The 18719-nt window shown below is 39.4% G+C and overlaps 1 protein-coding gene across 1 annotated transcript; it reads left to right on the top strand.

Annotated features, from left to right (window-relative positions):
• Positions 1-12955: 12955 nt before the first annotated feature.
• Positions 12956-18362, top strand: LOC123560258 (uncharacterized). The gene is made up of 5 exons (XM_045352493.2): positions 12956-13110; positions 13988-14126; positions 15564-15685; positions 16628-16799; positions 18184-18362. Exons 1-5 carry the CDS (start codon positions 13083-13085, stop codon positions 18269-18271), a joined length of 549 nt encoding a protein of 182 aa, XP_045208428.1. The 5' UTR covers positions 12956-13082; the 3' UTR covers positions 18272-18362.
• The last annotated feature ends 357 nt before the right edge of the window (positions 18363-18719 follow it).

Genomic DNA, 18719 nt, shown 5'->3' with positions numbered 1-18719 from the left:
ACACGGAAAACATTGCAAATAAAATTATTGAGAATGCCAAAATATGTATCCCGAACAGAAAAGTACTGATCAGAGAGGGTGAATTTTCTTGGTTCACGAATGAAATCAGATTACTAATTAGGAAACGTAAACGTTACTATAGAAAGGCAAGACAAAGAAACACTCCGTATCACTGGGAAAAATTTCGAAACCTCCGCAATCTTATAGTTAACAAAATCCGTGTTGCAAAGAGTCAACAGTTGGATCTTCTTTCTAAAAAGTTAAAATCAGAATCTCAAACCAACAAAACTTGGTGGTCTTGTTTGAAATCTTTCATAAAACCATATTCCTCCTCCTCTATTCCTCCCTTGTCATATGATGATAAAATTATTGAAGATATGCCTGGTAAAGCCAACTTGTTCAATGACTTTTTTGTTGGTCAAACACGTATAGATGAGAACTCAGCACCACCGCTGCCACACCCACAATCTGTTGATCACGACCTCCTTGTTAGTATTACTATTTCCCCAGATGAAGTAATATCTGTTTTACAATCTCTTCAACTAGGTAAAGCTGCAGGCCCTGATAGTATAAATAATCGTATCCTTCGTGAGCTTTCTCTAGAACTATCCGGCCCCTTGTGTGACCTCTTTAATTACTCATTGCGTATTTCTACAGTTCCAAACAGTTGGAAAAACGCCAATGTTACACCTATTTTTAAGTCTGGAGACCCCTCTCTTGTAAATAACTACCGTCCTATTTCTCTCATAAGTACTGTCAATAAAGTGTTTGAAAAAATCGTGTTCAAACATACTTTCAATTTTCTTCATGAACATAACATCCTCTCTCCCCTGCAGTCTGGTTTTGTTCCGGGTGACTGTACAGTAAACCAACTTACATATATCCACAATTTATTTTCACAAGCTATTGATTCTGGTAAAGAGATAAGGGCTATATTTTGTGACATAAGTAAGGCATTCGACCGTGTTTGGCACAAGGGTCTCATTTATAAACTTAAGTCTATTGGAATCTCTGGTCCTTATTATCCTGGTATTCCTCATATCTGCATAATAGGAAACAAAGTGTTATACTTCCTGGCTGTAAATCATCTCAAAAAGTAATCACTGCAGGGGTTCCCCAAGGATCAATCCTTGGCCCCCTTTTATTTTTAATCTACATCAATGACATAGTCCTAGATATTCAAGCTCATATAAGGTTATTTGCAGATGATACGAGCCTTTCAATTGTAGTTGAAAATCCAAATACTGCTTCTGCTATCTTAAATTCAGATCTTAATAAAATTTCAAACTGGGCATCAAGGTGGCTAGTAAACTTTAACCCTTCTAAAACTGAGTCGTTATTGATATCCTGCAAACAAAATAAAGTCTATCATCCTCCACTATTAATGCAGGGTCAGCAAATAAACGAAGTCCATAATCATAAACATTTAGGTATTTTTCTATCAAATGATCTTAGGTGGACTACACAAATTGAGTACATAACAAAGAAAGCCTGGCTGCGAATAAATGTTATGAAAAAGTTAAAATTTCAGCTAGACAGAAATTCTCTTGAGGTAATCTAAAAATCATTCATTAGACCTATTCTTGATATGGTGACGTACTATTTGACAATTGCACTCAAAATGAAAAACAGGAACTTGAAAAAAATTCAGCATGAAGCAGCAAGAATAGTAACTGGAACAACGAAACTCGTTTCTATTGACAAACCTTATCTGAAGTTGGCTGGAAACCCTTGCAAACAGAAGGAAAAAACATAAGTTAGTGCTGTTTTATAAAATGAAAAATAACCTCACACCGTCCTATCTTTCAGACCTTGTTCCATCTAATGTAGGAAGAGACCACAGATACCCTCTTAGAAATGCTGAAAATATTCAGACTATGTCCACACATACTGCATTTTATTACAATTCCTTCCTTCCATCAGTCATACGGGACTTCAACGCTCTTCCAGACGAAATACGTAATGCTTGTTCTCTAGCATCCTTTAAGCGTATGTTAAATAATGACATTCCTACTGTTCCAAAGTACTTTCTGACAGGAGTAAGAAAATCTCAAATACTTCATACAAGGCTACGTACGCAATGCAGCTCTCTATCTTCTGAGCTCTATGCTAAAAACATTATTGAGTCTCCAAATTGTGACTGCGGGGATGTAGAAACGCCTTATCACTATTTTTTCATATGCCCGAAGTATTCTCACTTAAGAATACAATTGTTCAATATCATATCCCAGTTTTGTACTCCAACATTAAATGTTATCTTACAAGGTAGTCCTGCCCTATCAGATGATTCCAACGTAGAAATATTTACTGCTGTTCAGTGTTACATTGTTAAATCCAAACGATTTTGATCTACAAGAAGTAAACGTATCAGAAATAGCTTACATGAAAAATAGCATATCAAACCCTTTTAACTGTGTTAAGTGATAGTAACTCCATCATGTAATTGCCTCTAGTTTTGTTGTCAATTTCTTACTATTTCTGTTCCTTTTTCTTTCTTTTTTATACCAGTATCTCCTACTACGGATAACTTTATAAATAGTTACTTTACACCTGTGTAATGTTCTTTAGTAAACGTTTGTAATTTTTTTCCATGCATTTGAAGGTTTCTATTGCCATGAACTATATATGCACATTGTTGTAAAAGGGAGAGGACAACCTTAAGCTTATAAAGCTTCCTGTCCAATCCTTTACTGTATATTTGTAATCATGTTGTAAATATTGCAAAATAAAATATGTTTAAACCAAACCAACTGTGAGCAGATACAGCATAGAACCAGAGACCAAATGTGGGCAGAGACAACATCTGACCAGAGATTAAATGCGAGCAGAGATAAAAAATATGACCGAAACCAACTGAGAGCTGAGACAGCATATGGCCAAAGACCAACTATTAGCAGAGACAGCATATGACCAGATACCAACTGTGAGCAGGGTCAACATATGACCAGAGACCAACTGTGAGCAGGGACAGCATATGACCAAAAACCAACTATGAGCAGCGACAGCATATGACCAGAGACCAACTGTCAACAGAGACAGCATATTACCAGAGACCAGCTGTGAGCAGAGACAGCATATGACCAGAAACCAACTATGAGCATAGACCACATATGACCAGACACCAACTATGAGCAGAGACAGCATATGACCAGAGACCAACTGTCAACAGAGACAGCATATGACCAGAGACCAGCTGTGATCAGAGACAGCATATGACCAGAGACCAACTGTGAGCAGCGAAAGCATATGACCAGACACCAACTATGAGTAGAGAGAGCATATGACAGAGACCAACTGTGAGCAGCGACAGCATATGACCAGAGACCAACTGTCAACAGAGACAGCATATGACCAGACACCAACAATGAGCAGAGACAGCATATGACCAGAGACCAACTGTGAGCAGCGACAGCATATGACCAAATACCAACTATGAGCAGAGCTGAAACAGCATATAACTAGAGACCAACTATGAGCAGAGACAGCATATGATCAGACACCAACTATGAGCAGAGACCAACTGTGAGCAGAGACAGCATATGACCAGAGACCAACTGTGAGCAGCGACAGTATATGACCAGACACCAACTATGAGCAGCGACAGCATATGACCAGAGACCAACTATGAGCAGAGACAGCATATGACCAGAGACCAGCTGTCAACAGAGACAGCATATGACCAGAGACCAACTATGAGTAGCGACAGCATATTACAGAGACCAACTGTCAACAGATACAGCATATGACCAGACACCAACAATGAGCAGAGACAGCATATGACCAGAGACCAACTGTGAGCAGCGACAGCATATGACCAAATACCAACTATGAGCAGAGCTGAGACAGCATATGACTAGAGACCAACTATGAGCAGAGACAGCATATGATCAGACACCAACTATGAGCAGAGACCAACTGTGAGCAGGGACAGCATATGACAAAAACCCAACTATGAGCAGCGACAGCATATGACCAGAGACCAACTGTCAACAGAGACAGCATATGACCAGAGACCAACTATGAGCAGAAACAGCATATTACCAGAGACCAGCTTTGAGCAGAGACAGCATATGACCAGAAACCAACAATGAGCAGAGACCACATATGACCAGACACCAACTATGAGCAGAGACAGCATATGACCAGAGACCAACTGTCAACAGAGACAGCATATGACCAGAGACCAGCTGTGAGGAGAGACAGCATATGACCAGAGACCAACTGTGAGCAGCGAAAGCATATGACCAGACACCAACTATGAGTAGAGAGAGCATATGACCAGAGACCAACAGTGAGCAGCGACAGCATATGACCAGAGACCAACTGTTAACAGAGACAGCATATGACCAGAGACCAACTATGAGCAGAGACAGCATATGACCAGACACCAACTATGAGCAGCGACAGTATATGTCCAGAAACCAACTATGAGCAGCGACAGCATATGACCAGAGACCAACTATGAGCAGCGACAGCATATGACCAGAGACCAACTATGAGCAGAGACAGCATATGACCAGAGTCCAACTATGAGCAGAGACAGCATATGACCAGAGACCAACTGTCAACAGAGACAGCATATGAACAGAGACCAACTGTCAACAGAGACAGCATATGACCAGAGACCAACTATGAGCAGAGACAGTATATGACCAGAGACCAACTGTCAACAGAGACAGCATATGACCAGAGACCAACTGTCAACAGAGACAGCATATGATCAGAGACCAACTGTCAACAGAGACAGCATATGACCAGAGACCAACTGTCAACAGAGACAGCATATGATCAGAGACCAACTGTGAGCAGCGACAGTATATGACCAGAGACCAACTGTCAACAGAGACAGCATATGATCAGAGACCAACTGTCAACAGAGACAGCATATGATCAGAGACCAACTGTCAACAGAGACAGCATATGATCAGAGACCAACTATGAGCAGAGACAGTATATGACCAGAGACCAACTGTCAACAGAGACAGCATATGACCAGAGACCAACTGTCAACAGAGACAGCATATGACCAGAGACCAACTGTCAACAGAGACAGCATATGATCAGAGACCAACTGTCAACAGAGACAGCATATGATCAGAGACCAACTATGAGCAGAGACAGCATATGACCAGAGACCAACTGTCAACAGAGACAGCATATGACCAGAGACCAACTGTCAACAGAGACAGCATATGACCAGAGACCAACTGTCAACAGAGACAGCATATGATCAGAGACCAACTGTCAACAGAGACAGCATATGATCAGAGACCAACTGTCAACAGAGACAGCATATGACCAGAGACCAACTGTCAACAGAGACAGCATATGATCAGAGACCAACTGTCAACAGAGACAGCATATGACCAGAGACCAACTTTCTTGCATACCAGACGGGGATTTCCGGTATTTTTACCGGTGCTGGAAAAATCCATCTTCTCGTGCTTTAAATGACGTATTACGAACTACATATATGTAGAAAATTTATGTAGTTATTTCTATTTTATTTCGAAAAACAGAATAAAAATCCATTACCTTGACAGTTCCTCTTTGTTCCTGATAGTATATTTCTCGATTCAAAACACGTTAAATTATCAAAAATTCATAACGTTACGCTGCAACTGATAAAATAAAACCGGAACTAAACATTGTTATTTGTCTTTGAAACGTTATGACGTCTTTCCTGTTTACGGACGTTGGTTTCCCGCGCTTTGTTTTAATACGCTGCTATAAGAAAAAGTTCTAAAAAGAAAGCCGTTCGACTGACTTTATCTTTATTATTATATCTTGATATCGATATGCAAGAAAAAGATTTCGTCACTGGTTATAGGTGCAGATGGGAATATCCGGCTGTCGGGTAACTGTTTAGGCGGTAACTCGGTAGGAACCTCGTTACCGCCTAAACAGTGACCCTCGAGGCCGGAAATTCCCATCTGCACCAACAACCAGTGAAAGAATCTTATAGCCAACAGAGACAGCATATGACCAGAGAACAGCTGTGAGCAGAGACAGCATATGACCAGAGACCAACTGTCAACAGAGACAGCATATGACCAGAAACCAACTGTCAACAGAGACAGCATATGACCAGAAACCAACTGTGAGCAGCGACAGTATATGACCAGAGACCAACTGTCAACAGAGACAGCATATGACCAGAGACCAACTGTGAGCAGCGACAGTATATGACCAGACACCAACTATGAGCAGCGACAGTATATGACCAGACACCAACTATGAGCAGAGACAGTATATGACCAGAGACCAACTATGAGCAGAGACAGCATATGACCAGAGACCAGCTGTGAGCAGAGACAGCATATGACCAGAAACCAACTGTGAGCAGAGACAGCATATGACCAGAAACCAACTGTGAGCAGCGACAGTATATGACCAGACACCAACTATGAGTAGCGGCCATATATGACTAGAGACCAACTATGAGCAGAGACAGCATATGATCAGAGACCAACTGTCAACAGAGACAGCATATGACCAGAGACCAACTGTCAACAGAGACAGCATATGACCAGAGAACAGCTGTGAGCAGAGACAGCATATGACCAGAAACCAACTGTGAGCAGCGACAGTATATGACCAGACCGCAACTATGAACAGCGACATCATATGACCAGAGACCAACTATGAGCAGAGACAGCATATGATCAGAGACCAACTGTCAACAGAGACAGCATATGACCAGAGACCAACTGTCAACAGAGACAGCATATGATCAGAGAACAGCTGTGAGCAGAGACAGCATATGACCAGAGACCAACTGTGAGCATTGACAGCATATGACCAGAGACCAACTGTCAAAAGAGACAGCATATGACCAGAGACCAGCTGTGAGCAGAGACAGCATATGACCAGAGACCAACTATGAGCAGAGACAGCATATGACCAGAGACCAACTGTGAGCAGAGACAGCATATGACCAGAGACCAACTGTGAGCAGAGACAGCATATGACCAGAGACCAACTATGAGCAGAGACAGCATATGACCAGAGACCAGCTGTGAGCAGAGACAGCATATGACCAGAGACCAGCTGACAACAGCGACAGCATATGACCAGAGACCAGCTGTGAGCAGCGACAGCATATGACCAGAGACCAACTGTCAACAGAGACAGCATATTACCAGAGACCAGCTGTGAGCAGAGACAGCATATGACCAGAGAACAGCTGTCAACAGAGACAGCATATGACCAGAGACCAACTGTGAGCAGCGACAGCATATGACCAGAGACCAACTGTCAACAGAGACAGCATATGACCAGAGACCAGCTGTGAGCAGAGACAGCATATGACCAGAGACCAACTATGAGCAGAGACAGCAAATGACCAGAGACCAACTGTCAACAGAGACAGCATATGACCAGAGACCAACTATGAGCAGAGACAGCATATGACCAGAAACCAACTATGAGCAGAGACAGCATATGACCAGAGACCAGCTGTGAGCAGAGACAGCATATGACCAGAGACCAACTATGAGCAGAAACAGCATATGACCAGAGACGAACTATGAGCAGAGACAGATATGACCAGAGACCAACTGTCAACAGAGACAGCATATGACCAGAGAACAGCTGTGAGCAGAGACAGCATATGACCAGTGACCAGCTATGAGCAGAGACAGCATATGACCAGAGACCAACTGTCAACAGAGACAGCATATGACCAGAGACCAACTGTCAACAGAGACAGCATATGACCAGAGACCAACTGTCAACAGAGACAGCATATGACCAGAGACCAACTGTCAACAGAGACAGCATATGACCAGAAAACAGGTGGGAGCAGAGACAGCATATGACCAGAGACCAACTGTGAGCAGCGACAGCATATGACCAGAGACCAACTGTCAACAGAGACAGCATATGACCAGAGAACAGCTGTGAGCAGAGACAGCATATGACCAGTGACCAACTATGAGCAGAGACAGCATATGATCAGAGACCAACTGTCAACAGAGACAGCATATGACCAGAGACCAACTGTCAACAGAGACAGCATATGACCAGAGACCAACTGTCAACAGAGACAGCATATGACCAGAGAACAGCTGTGAACAGAGACAGCATATGACCAGAGACCAACTGTGAGCAGCGACAGCATATGACCAGAGACCAACTGTCAACAGAGACAGCATATGACCAGTGACCAACTGTGAGCAGCGACAGCATATGATCAGAGACCAACTGTGAGCAGCGTTAGCATATGACCAGAGACCAACTGTGAGCAGCGACAGCATATGACCAGTGACCAACTGTGAGCAGAGGCAGCATATGACCAGACACCAACTGTCAACAGAGACAGCATATGACCAGAGAACAGCTGTGAGCAGAGACAGCATATGACCAGAGACCAACTGTCAACAGAGACAGCATATGACCAGAGACCAACTGTCAACAGCGACAGCATATGACCAGAGACCAACTGTCAACAGAGACAGCATATGACCAGAGACCAACTGTCAGCAGAGACAGCATATGACCAGAGAACAGCTGTGAGCAGAGACAGCATATGACCAGAGACCAACTGAGAACAGCGACAGCATATGACCAGAGACCAACTGTCAACAGAGACAGCATATGACCAGAGAACAGCTGTGAGCAGAGACAGCATATGACCAGAGACCAACTGTGAGCAGCGACAGCATATGACCAGTGACCAACTGTGAGCAGAGACAGCATATGACCTGTGACCAACTATGAGCAGAGACAGCATATGATCAGAGACCAACTGTCAACAGAGACATCATATGACCAGAGACCAACTGTCAACAGAGACATCATATGACCAGAGACCAACTGTCAGCAGAGACAGCATATGACCAGAGAACAGCTGTGAGCAGAGACAGCATATGACCAGAGACCAACTGTGAGCAGCGACAGCATATGACCAGAGACAAACTGTCAACAGAGACAACATATGACCAGAGACCAACTGTGAGCAGAGACAGCATATGACCAGAGACCAACTATGAGCAGCGACAGCAAATGACCAGAGACCAGTTGTGAGCAGAGACAGCATATGACCAGAGACCAACTATGACCAGAGACAGCATATGACCAGAAACCAACTATGAGCAGAGACAGCATATGACCAGAGACCAACTGTCAACAGAGACAGCATATGACCAGAGACCAGCTGTGAGCAGAGACAGCATATGACCAGAGACCAACTATGAGCAGAGACAGCATATGACCAGAGACCAACTATGAGCAGAGACAGATATGACCAGAGACCAACTGTCAACAGAGACAGCATATGACCAGAGAACAGCTGTGAGCAGAGACAGCATATGACCAGTGACCAACTATGAGCAGAGACAGCATATGACCAGAGACCAACTGTTAACAGAGACAGCATATGACCAGAGAACAGCTGTGAGCAGAGACAGCATATGACCAGAGACCACCTGTGAGCAGCGACAGCATATGACCAGAGACCAACTGTCAACAGAGACAGCATATGACCAGAGACCAGCTTTGAGCAGAGACAGCATATGACCAGAGACCAACTATAACGACCCCTAACCCAAACCCAAACCCTAACCCTATCCCATCTATGGTACACTCACAACATAATTATTCCCCGCCGATAGGCATCGGAGGAGAATATGGTAATGGCACCCGTCCGTGTGTGCGTCCGTGCAACATTTTTGTGGCCTCATTCATTATTGGACAGAATTGATTCAAACTTTCAGGGATTACTATTACCGATGCCTAGTTGTGCAGGAAAAAAAAACGTTTTGGATTTGCTCCACCTGTTCGTGAGTTATGGCATCTTGTTTCCTTTTTCTTATATATACCTGCTCACAGTTGGTCTCTGGTCATATGTTGACTCAGTTGGAAGTTGGTCTATGGTCATATGCTGTCTCTGCTCATAGTTGGTCTCTGGTCATATGCTGTCTCTGCTCACAGCTGGTCTCTGGTCATATGCTGTCTCTGCTCATAGTCTATGTGAGGGTCATTTTTCTACGTGTGGGGGAGTCATAATATTATGACCGGGGAGTCACTATTCTATATAAAATAATGACCGGGGAGTCATAATTCTATGGGGGTCAGTTTACAACGTTACACCGGCCTAAGGATGCCTATCATGCTGAGGTTTCATACGATTTCCGTGGGAAGCTTGTGGAGACTGCACGGCAACTGCACCGAAATTGCACGATTTCCGTATAATCTCCGCGCAGCGTCCGTACGGATTTCTCCCGGCCTTCCCCTGAGAGCCTATATATGATGCTCTATATAATGTGAACACATACGCCGTAGCCCGTAGCCACCTACGATGCTCTCAAAACCGCAAGGAAAATCGTAGACTAATTAGTCGCACGGTGCCCAAGTCAAATGTGAATTAGGCATTAGGTAGAGGTTAGATCAGTGATCAGTGGTTTGAGAAGAATAATCAAGTCAAGAGATGCTCTTGGGGTAAATGTAAAAGCTTTTTTTTAGAATTTCACAAGGTGAACTATGTTAATAAAGCTACTGATAAGAAAAGAAAAGTCTCTGCTGCTTTTATGTATATAGATAGGTTACATTTCTATTGCATTGACATACTTTAAACACGGTTAAGCTATACTAACGTTGTTTAATTAACAATTTACATTCTATAAAAAAGGTCGTTTCCCTTGAGTAGGTGAAGGGTATGTTCCAAAGAGTTACTCTTTGAAGAAAAAATATCCGAAGTAATCAACATACCTCCTATGCAAATAAAATAGAAGCCTATAAATATACATGCTTTATTGAGATTTTTGCCATTGTTTTCAAACTTAAAATTTGTTTGATAAAAGAATAATACAGATATTTATAAAGCGCACCGTACACTGTACTCACTTAACGTTCTATGCGTTTTCTGGTAAAAATATTATAATTATTTTTTCTTCGTACTCGCAGTTCATTTCCTTTATATGTCCAAATTCTATAAAGCTTGGTACGTTGTTGAATATTAGCAGAATTGCAAGTCAAAGTTGGTACTGCCTCACTGAAAAAAAACGACAACAATCAATCAATTATATTTGTTTCCTCCGCTTTAATGTTTCCTACAGAACATATAACGGGAGACTGGGTCTAATGATGTCGAGTAGAAAAGCAAATAGCACACACTAATTAGGAAAAAAACAGATTCGTACCATTACAGCAATGCTTGCAGGAATATTCTATTTTAGCCTCTAATGTACACGATATCAAATAATGCGAGTTAAAGATTATACAAAGAGTCCGGGGGTTTGTATCAAATTAATATAAAGAGCAAAGATGTATTGTACATGTGGACAATTTGTTGTGTTTCCTTTTGCCAAAAAATTAGGTTAGACAATAACTTCCGATACAAAAATCCAAACTGTTTTGAATAAGATTGGATACATCAGTTACAGTATATGACAATGGAAGTATGTACGCATAACATCTATTTGAAAAGCTGTTTCATCTGTTTTTAAGATAAAAAAATTCAGCAATATGGGCCTTTAAAAAGGCGTTACCACCTTTTAAATGGATCTAGAAATAAATCATGATATATTAATGACAAGTGAATCATTATTCCTATCGTCAATTTCAACGTTATATTTACTAAGTTTTTTTTTCTTTTTATCGAAAGCTCTTCTTTTGCTAAACATTTGTTTCGCTTTCGGTTGCAACTACATCTTGGTTTGAAATACACGGCGTGTTTGAAATGTGTAGAAGCCAATTCCTCCGTTATATTCACAATCATTCACATTGTTTTAACTGATACAGTATCGTAAAGTTTTGAAGTTACACATTTATGAAACAACAAAATCTTTAACTTACAGCTGCTGTTATTGGGAGAACAAATGTGCCCTAAAGTAAGAATTACACAGCGGGCAATGTAAATTGCATGATATCTCATCACATCATTTCCCACACATGATTTTAGTGTGATTAAAATATCAAGTTTAATATTTGGTTTTCGATCAGGATGATATTTCCTTTTCTGCACATTATTAGTGTGGTGTGTTCGAGTGTAACAATGATGTACGGATCGAGTCTTTTTTTTATTTTGGTTCCTTTAGGATGCCTATGTGTGCTGGAGGTAAAATCCTTCAGAGGAGTAAGCCATAAAGCTGACTAACGGAAGGTTGGCGGTTCAAGCCATGTGCCCATCCATGCCTGAAGCAACGCCAGGAGGTGCAACGAGGATCTTTCTCTACCATGAAAAGCTGAAAAATCGCAGTTTAAACTGTGTCGACTCTAAACCCAGCAAGAACAAAATACTTTGGGATAATCCGTGTACTTGCACTTACGGTAAGTGTCATGAATATATATTTCATCTCTGGCCATTGATTGCATGATGTTTGTGAAGGTTTTCATATCACTCCGTGGACGATGAGTCGCAACGATTTTTGCAATATATGCACGTCAACAAAATTGTTGAAACGCGAATTTATTTGATATTTAAATCTTGACATAGTTTACACAGTGAGTTTATTATAATACATTTATGTGGTTACACAACTTACATGAGACTGTAAAATATGACAGCAACAAAAAAGGGAGTTTTAAGGCAAGGGAATTATTTCAATCTTATTCCTCGTGTAGGCATATAAGATGATATGATCAGTTGGATATAGGCTGGTCATTGTTAACCGGACATCTGTCATATATAAGATAAAAGCTTGGATAAAATGAATATCCCAAGTCTCATGTATATGTGTTTAAGTCCTCTTTAGTGACCTGATTCAATTATGAGGTATCAAAAATACTAGAGTTGATTTCCTTACCGTATTTCACTTGATTTTGAGGCATTTTAACAAAGGATTTTTTTTGCCGGTTTTACTTATAGAAATTAAGTGTACTGACACGCCCGTAAAACTAATACCAATCACTACATATATTTGTGAATACTTGTTCACATACGCGTATTTGAAATCTCAGCCTATTAAAGGAATTTAAATCGTGTGACGTCAGTATTAATCTTTGACATACGAATCTAAATGTGTACCTTTATCAACAACAACGTGCCGTCGCTCGGCTGAAAATGGAATGAAGATAAGATAAGGTTGTCCACAATTGAAATACGCCAGTTTTTAAATAGAAGAATTTGGATTCGCACAAAAATGATTAAATTGATATTATTTACCGTTGGTGAGTATAATTCTATAAATTTGACAACAATGTAGATTTTAAGTTTAGGCATGAGTTTTAATTTATCTCAAATATATGTTTGTAAAACAGAACCTAATCATTTAGACAAGTGATTTTCTGTCTTTACTGGGTTAGTTGAACCATTCATCGCATTTATGTCTAGTTCGTCTAATGGTTTGATACATCTGATACTACAGTTTTTCCAACTTTCCGTAATACACGGCATTCATTTATTATAATCAATGCTCATGGTGTAGACTACTAGTCCTTCAACTTAGTCCCGCTCCGGGACGTGTCCACTCCGGTATGGTACATCTTCGTTACTAGGATTTTGTATACAGCTGTCCGTCAGTATGTCAAATAAACTGTACAGACAACCTTCAACTATAACTTCTTCTATTGAATCGTCCCACAGAATTGGACGGAACTCTTGGCTTTTAGCACGATAGTATTAATATCTTATCGAATGACTAGCACGTAAAACATAAAAAGTAAAATCTGATATGTATACAATGGACTTTCAGAAGTATATCAAGCTTTCTTTAAATTAATAAAAGGCCCCACAAAGAGAAATTAAAGTGCATAATTTTTAACATTTAATTACCACCCATAGTGTCTGGCCGGTACTAAATCCGAAAATAAGAAATAGTCACGAAGATTTATATTATTGTCAATGACAAAGGCCGACTATGGCAAATACCCGCAGGGATATAAATGTTGTTTCTCTACGGAAGCGTGAAAGTACCATAATCGTTATAACGCTAAAATACGATACCGGTGTCTAGGTAATATAGTGTATGAACTAGTGAAGCTCAGAATTTAATTGTTATATAATAATGTTATTATGCATCTTATTTGCACTCGTTATAATTAACAGGGATATGCATCGTTGGAGCAATTACCGACCCCACTCAACTGTGTAATGAGCTGATGACACTGGATTGCAAGGTGACCTATATTAAAGGAGAGAAAGACGAGACTGTGTGTGGAACAAACGGACTAACATACGATAATTTGTAATTATTTAAGTTTTTTTAAAGTTTTTTTTTTCAGCACAGACGTAATTTTATCAAAAACCTTTTCTTAAAAGAATTGCACTGGGGACGTTGATCTTCATACATAGATTTCATTAATGTTATAAAAATCTTCTGTTTTATTTTTCGAGTCATTAACCTTTAGCCTGCTGGTGGCAAGAGATTCTGCCTTTTCGACCAGTGCAGACCAAGATCATCCTGCACATCAATGGTCTGCACCTTGAATAATAAATGGTATTGTCCAAATTAAATGATGGACCAGTCCATTTTAGAAAATTAGCAGGGTAAAAGTTAATATTCTGTTTTACTTCTCGAGCCATTAAAAGATGCCGTTGATATCATTTTGTTTATGTATTTTCAAAAGCAAGTATGCCGAGCAAGTTTCCTTAAACAGATCATGTCAAGTCAAATAACAGTTGACACAGACAAAAAAGGAATGATTTAAATTTAGTTACGTCTTGGTAACATACAGAAATTTATTCCAAAATAAATGAAGTCTGAATGACCTGAACGACATCTCAGTGCACGAAACACAACATTACATTAAACATATCTACTTCGTCATTGAAAAAACTATGCAATGATGTACAATATCTTCGATATATAAGCGGATTATTTTAAAGACAGCAAGTAAACTTTGCCCCCCCCCCCCCCCCCCCCAAAAAAAAAGACTTTCCATAAACAGGCTCAATCAAACCGAGCCTGCAACATTTCGTTTTTGTCGTGTTGAGCGACCTGTGGAGTTCCCACATATTTTTTTTACATATTTTTACTTTATGACATATTTTAATACAGAACATCAGTAATATTTTTGTAAATTTATTTCCACAAATTTTGACTTCATCCAATCATAATATACTGTTGAACTATAGTCCGGTCAATATCAAAAACGACAAACAATAAAATCATATCCATTTAAAGACGTCTAAAGAACGAAATAGAACTCTAACCTTGATTATATGTCTCTACAGAATACGATACATCGTTCTTGTTTCTTGTGTCAGCTACATTTTGATAAAGGACCATAATGGAAATAAGGATTAGTTTCCTTTTTTTGTGTCATCCTTTCATTTTAATGTTGTGACATGGTTTAATATTTCTTATTTTTCTTTCTAATTATATACACATATCTTTATTCAAAGCTATTCATTTGAATGATATATTTTTATTGTAAATCTTTTATTAAAGCAATCCTTTATAAAAATCTTATTTACAGAACTTGTAGCTAGTTTTATTTGTGTTAATGCCATTTATCATTTAATGCAGTATAACTTCCATCTTTTTCTTCTTTTGTCAAACCTGCTTTACTTTGTGTTATACATGTATATTATGCAGCATGTTATAAAATGTTAAATATGAAATGAATAAATGAATGAAAGCAGTGAAATCTAGAACGTATAAATATTTTTATCGTTACAGCTGTTACTACGGGCAGGCGAGATGTAACGATAAAACGATAACTGTAGCATTTGTGGGGTCCTGTTCTGCTCCTCTTGCTTCAACAATGCCGCCTGCAACTGCTTCCTCTGCAGCAACTGCTGGTAACTTCATTGTCAAACATAAAGTGTACCAGAATAATTTAATCAGTATTCTGTTGGCTAACAAAATTTGTTAATGCAGAATTATGACATAAATATGAACCGCACCATGAGAAAACCAACATAGTGCATTTGCGACCAGCACCCGCGCAGTCTGGCCAGGATCCATGCTGTTCGCTAACGGTTTCTCTAATTGCAATAAGCGAACAGCATGGATCCTGACTAGACTGCGCGGATGGTTTTCTCATATTGCGGCTCATATGTCTTCTTTTATAAAGTGTTGTCATGACACTGCTAGTACTGTAAGGCCTAACAAAAATTGTTTGTTTCCGGTAACATGCTAAAAAGTATTAGTGTAAGTAGGTCGGTATTTTTTACGAAGTGGGTGTTTTCGGAAATAAATTATTTTTGTGTCAAAATGAATACAAATAAGGGGTTATGTCTTTGGAGCATCAGTTATCACTGACCATGTTTAAAGCAAAAAAGTGCAGATTTGAAACATTTTGTTAAAAAATATCTCCAAGGCTATTAAAACATATAGGGTCGGGCCAATAATTTAGGATAGGTTGGGATACCGGAAACAAACAATATTTTAGACCTGACTGACTTTTTTCGAAACTCATTTAGATCTTGAAACTGTAGTCTGGTCAAAGACGTGGCGTATTTCTAAAAAAATATCAAAGAAAACCTACTGATAATTATATAGTACTGGTAACTCTCGGATTTTGCACGCTACTAAATATTAGGACCTAGTAGATCCAGTCATAGTTTGAACCACACATCATAATTGCACCAGTGTGCTGTTTGTTATATTAGTTCGAACCCGATCTACAGCTAAATTGTGGCTACATAGACCGCACAATAAGACCTAAGCATAATGATCATACTTGTTGGAGTAATGCATAGGTTTGCTTAACCTACTAGTACTTTTATTTACCTATATAGGTCCGGTTGTTGCAAGTACGATGCCTGTAGTAGTGACGACCGGTACCACCATCCCGACAACAACAACAGCGGATCCAATCCTCGAAGCTTTCTGTGGTAACAAGAACAACATTGTTTGTGGCACGGACTTGTCACCTATCTGCGGATCTGACAAACAATTCTACCTGAACAAGTAAGATTTACATCATTGAAATAAGACATTAACTCAACTTGTATTGTTCAGTCCTTTCGTTTTCTTTCTCTTCTAGTTATTATCCGTATATATGTTCTTCTTCACGTTCAAAACGTGGATATTCTGTTACGATTTTAAACACACTTTATTATCAATTCAACGACAAAACTAGGGAGTGAATTCGGTTTGTTGTTTGGCCCGTAATTTTTTTTTCAAAACCTGGAACAATGACATCGTCCATCAATTTCAAACTTTGAATTTCAATAAAACGTCGCTCTGAAAGATGCTAATTTTGTGTAAAGGTTACAAGTTAACAATCTTTAAAGCAGTGTTAATTTTTTATTTGTATGCTGATCATTTTAAGCTCAAAAGCCGCTTTATGTTGAAATTTCCTTTTAAAGGAAAGGCGATGTATCATTGCAAAATGCTGCACACGTAATATCTACCTTTTAACATATATAACACAGTGGTTTTTCTACAAACAAACATGGATTTCCGAAAATAAGATTCGCTAAATGAAATTCGGGTAACAGGACATTTTGTACAGATTTTACCCAGAAAGTTAAAATATTAGTACACAATATTCATGCGCATCTTAACAGAAAAAATCAAAGCAATAGCAATATTATTTTGATGTTCATTGTTTCTGGTTGGTCTTCTAAACTTCATTTAAAGCAGTGGACACATTTTCAGGAGCGGCTTAAGACAATGTCCCTGTATTTCCGTATGCAGATTTGCATTATTCGGACGTAAATGTTGCTGAACGTACGCAAAAAAACGAAGAATGCCGAAATAGTTAATTTGAGCCGCGCCATGAGAAAACCAACATAGTGCGTTTGCGACCAGCATGAATCCAGATCAGCCTGCACATCCGCGCAGTCCGGTCAGGATCCATGCTGTTCGCATTCAAAGCCTATTGCAATAAGAGAAACCGTTAGCGAACAGCATGGATCCTGACCAGATTGCGTGGATGCCAATTGTCCACAACGTTAAAACTGCTATATGATAATTGACATTTTCACGAATTTGTTTTCGCTGCATTTAATACATTCTATTGCCTGTCACACTTTTGCTGCATGGCTAACACACTAGATGGTTATTCTCAATTATTTACATGTTTTACAAATAACACAAGTATTGTTCCTAGAACTCATTTAATCGTGTTTTAAATTTTTCTATTTGTAATTTATTAGATATGAAAGTACCTTTTAATGTTAACAACAATACTGACATGTATAAGCACTTAACACCCAAAGAACCAGTTCATTTAACGTTTGGTTCGATTTATCAAATATTTAATTTCACTTTTCACTGGACCAATCAAATTTTCGATATTTATATATACACATGTAAGTGAAATTTATGGATATTGTTTGAATTTCAGGTGCGAATATTCAAAGGCATATTGTGACGATAAGTCTTTGACCTCAAAGCCCATTGAGTTTTGCACTGGCGGAGCTGGTAGAAGATAGAAAAGAACTAATTTCGGCATATTCTGTTTTTAGTTTACCAGTTAGTTTTTTATCAGTTAATTCTTTTGAAATAAACATCACTTTACTGGGATTTCAATTTCGTTGATTCTAATTTCCATACCAAGTAGTTTTGAACTTTTCATCAATTATCTTGTAAATTTTGTATTCCAACTTCACATTCAGCATCGGACATACCGTGAAAGCTTGTGAAAAGACAACGGGCCACCTGCTGAAAAGACTATGTATAGTTTCATTTACGATTTAAACATTAGCCAACTGGTAGATCTATGCCCTCCATGGCTCTCCCTAGTGTTTATATTTAGAGAGTTAATCATCTTTCTTTGTAATACACTCTCCTTCTCCCCACTTCACCCTCTCTCACACACACGCACGCTCACACGCACGCACAGAGGTAAGGAGATATGCATTTAAATTTAGGAGATGTCTT

This window comes from Mercenaria mercenaria, chromosome 10 (genome assembly GCF_021730395.1).
Source record: "Mercenaria mercenaria strain notata chromosome 10, MADL_Memer_1, whole genome shotgun sequence".
Taxonomy (NCBI): Eukaryota; Metazoa; Mollusca; class Bivalvia; order Venerida; family Veneridae; genus Mercenaria; species Mercenaria mercenaria.
This window is presented reverse-complemented; position numbering and strand designations above follow the sequence as displayed.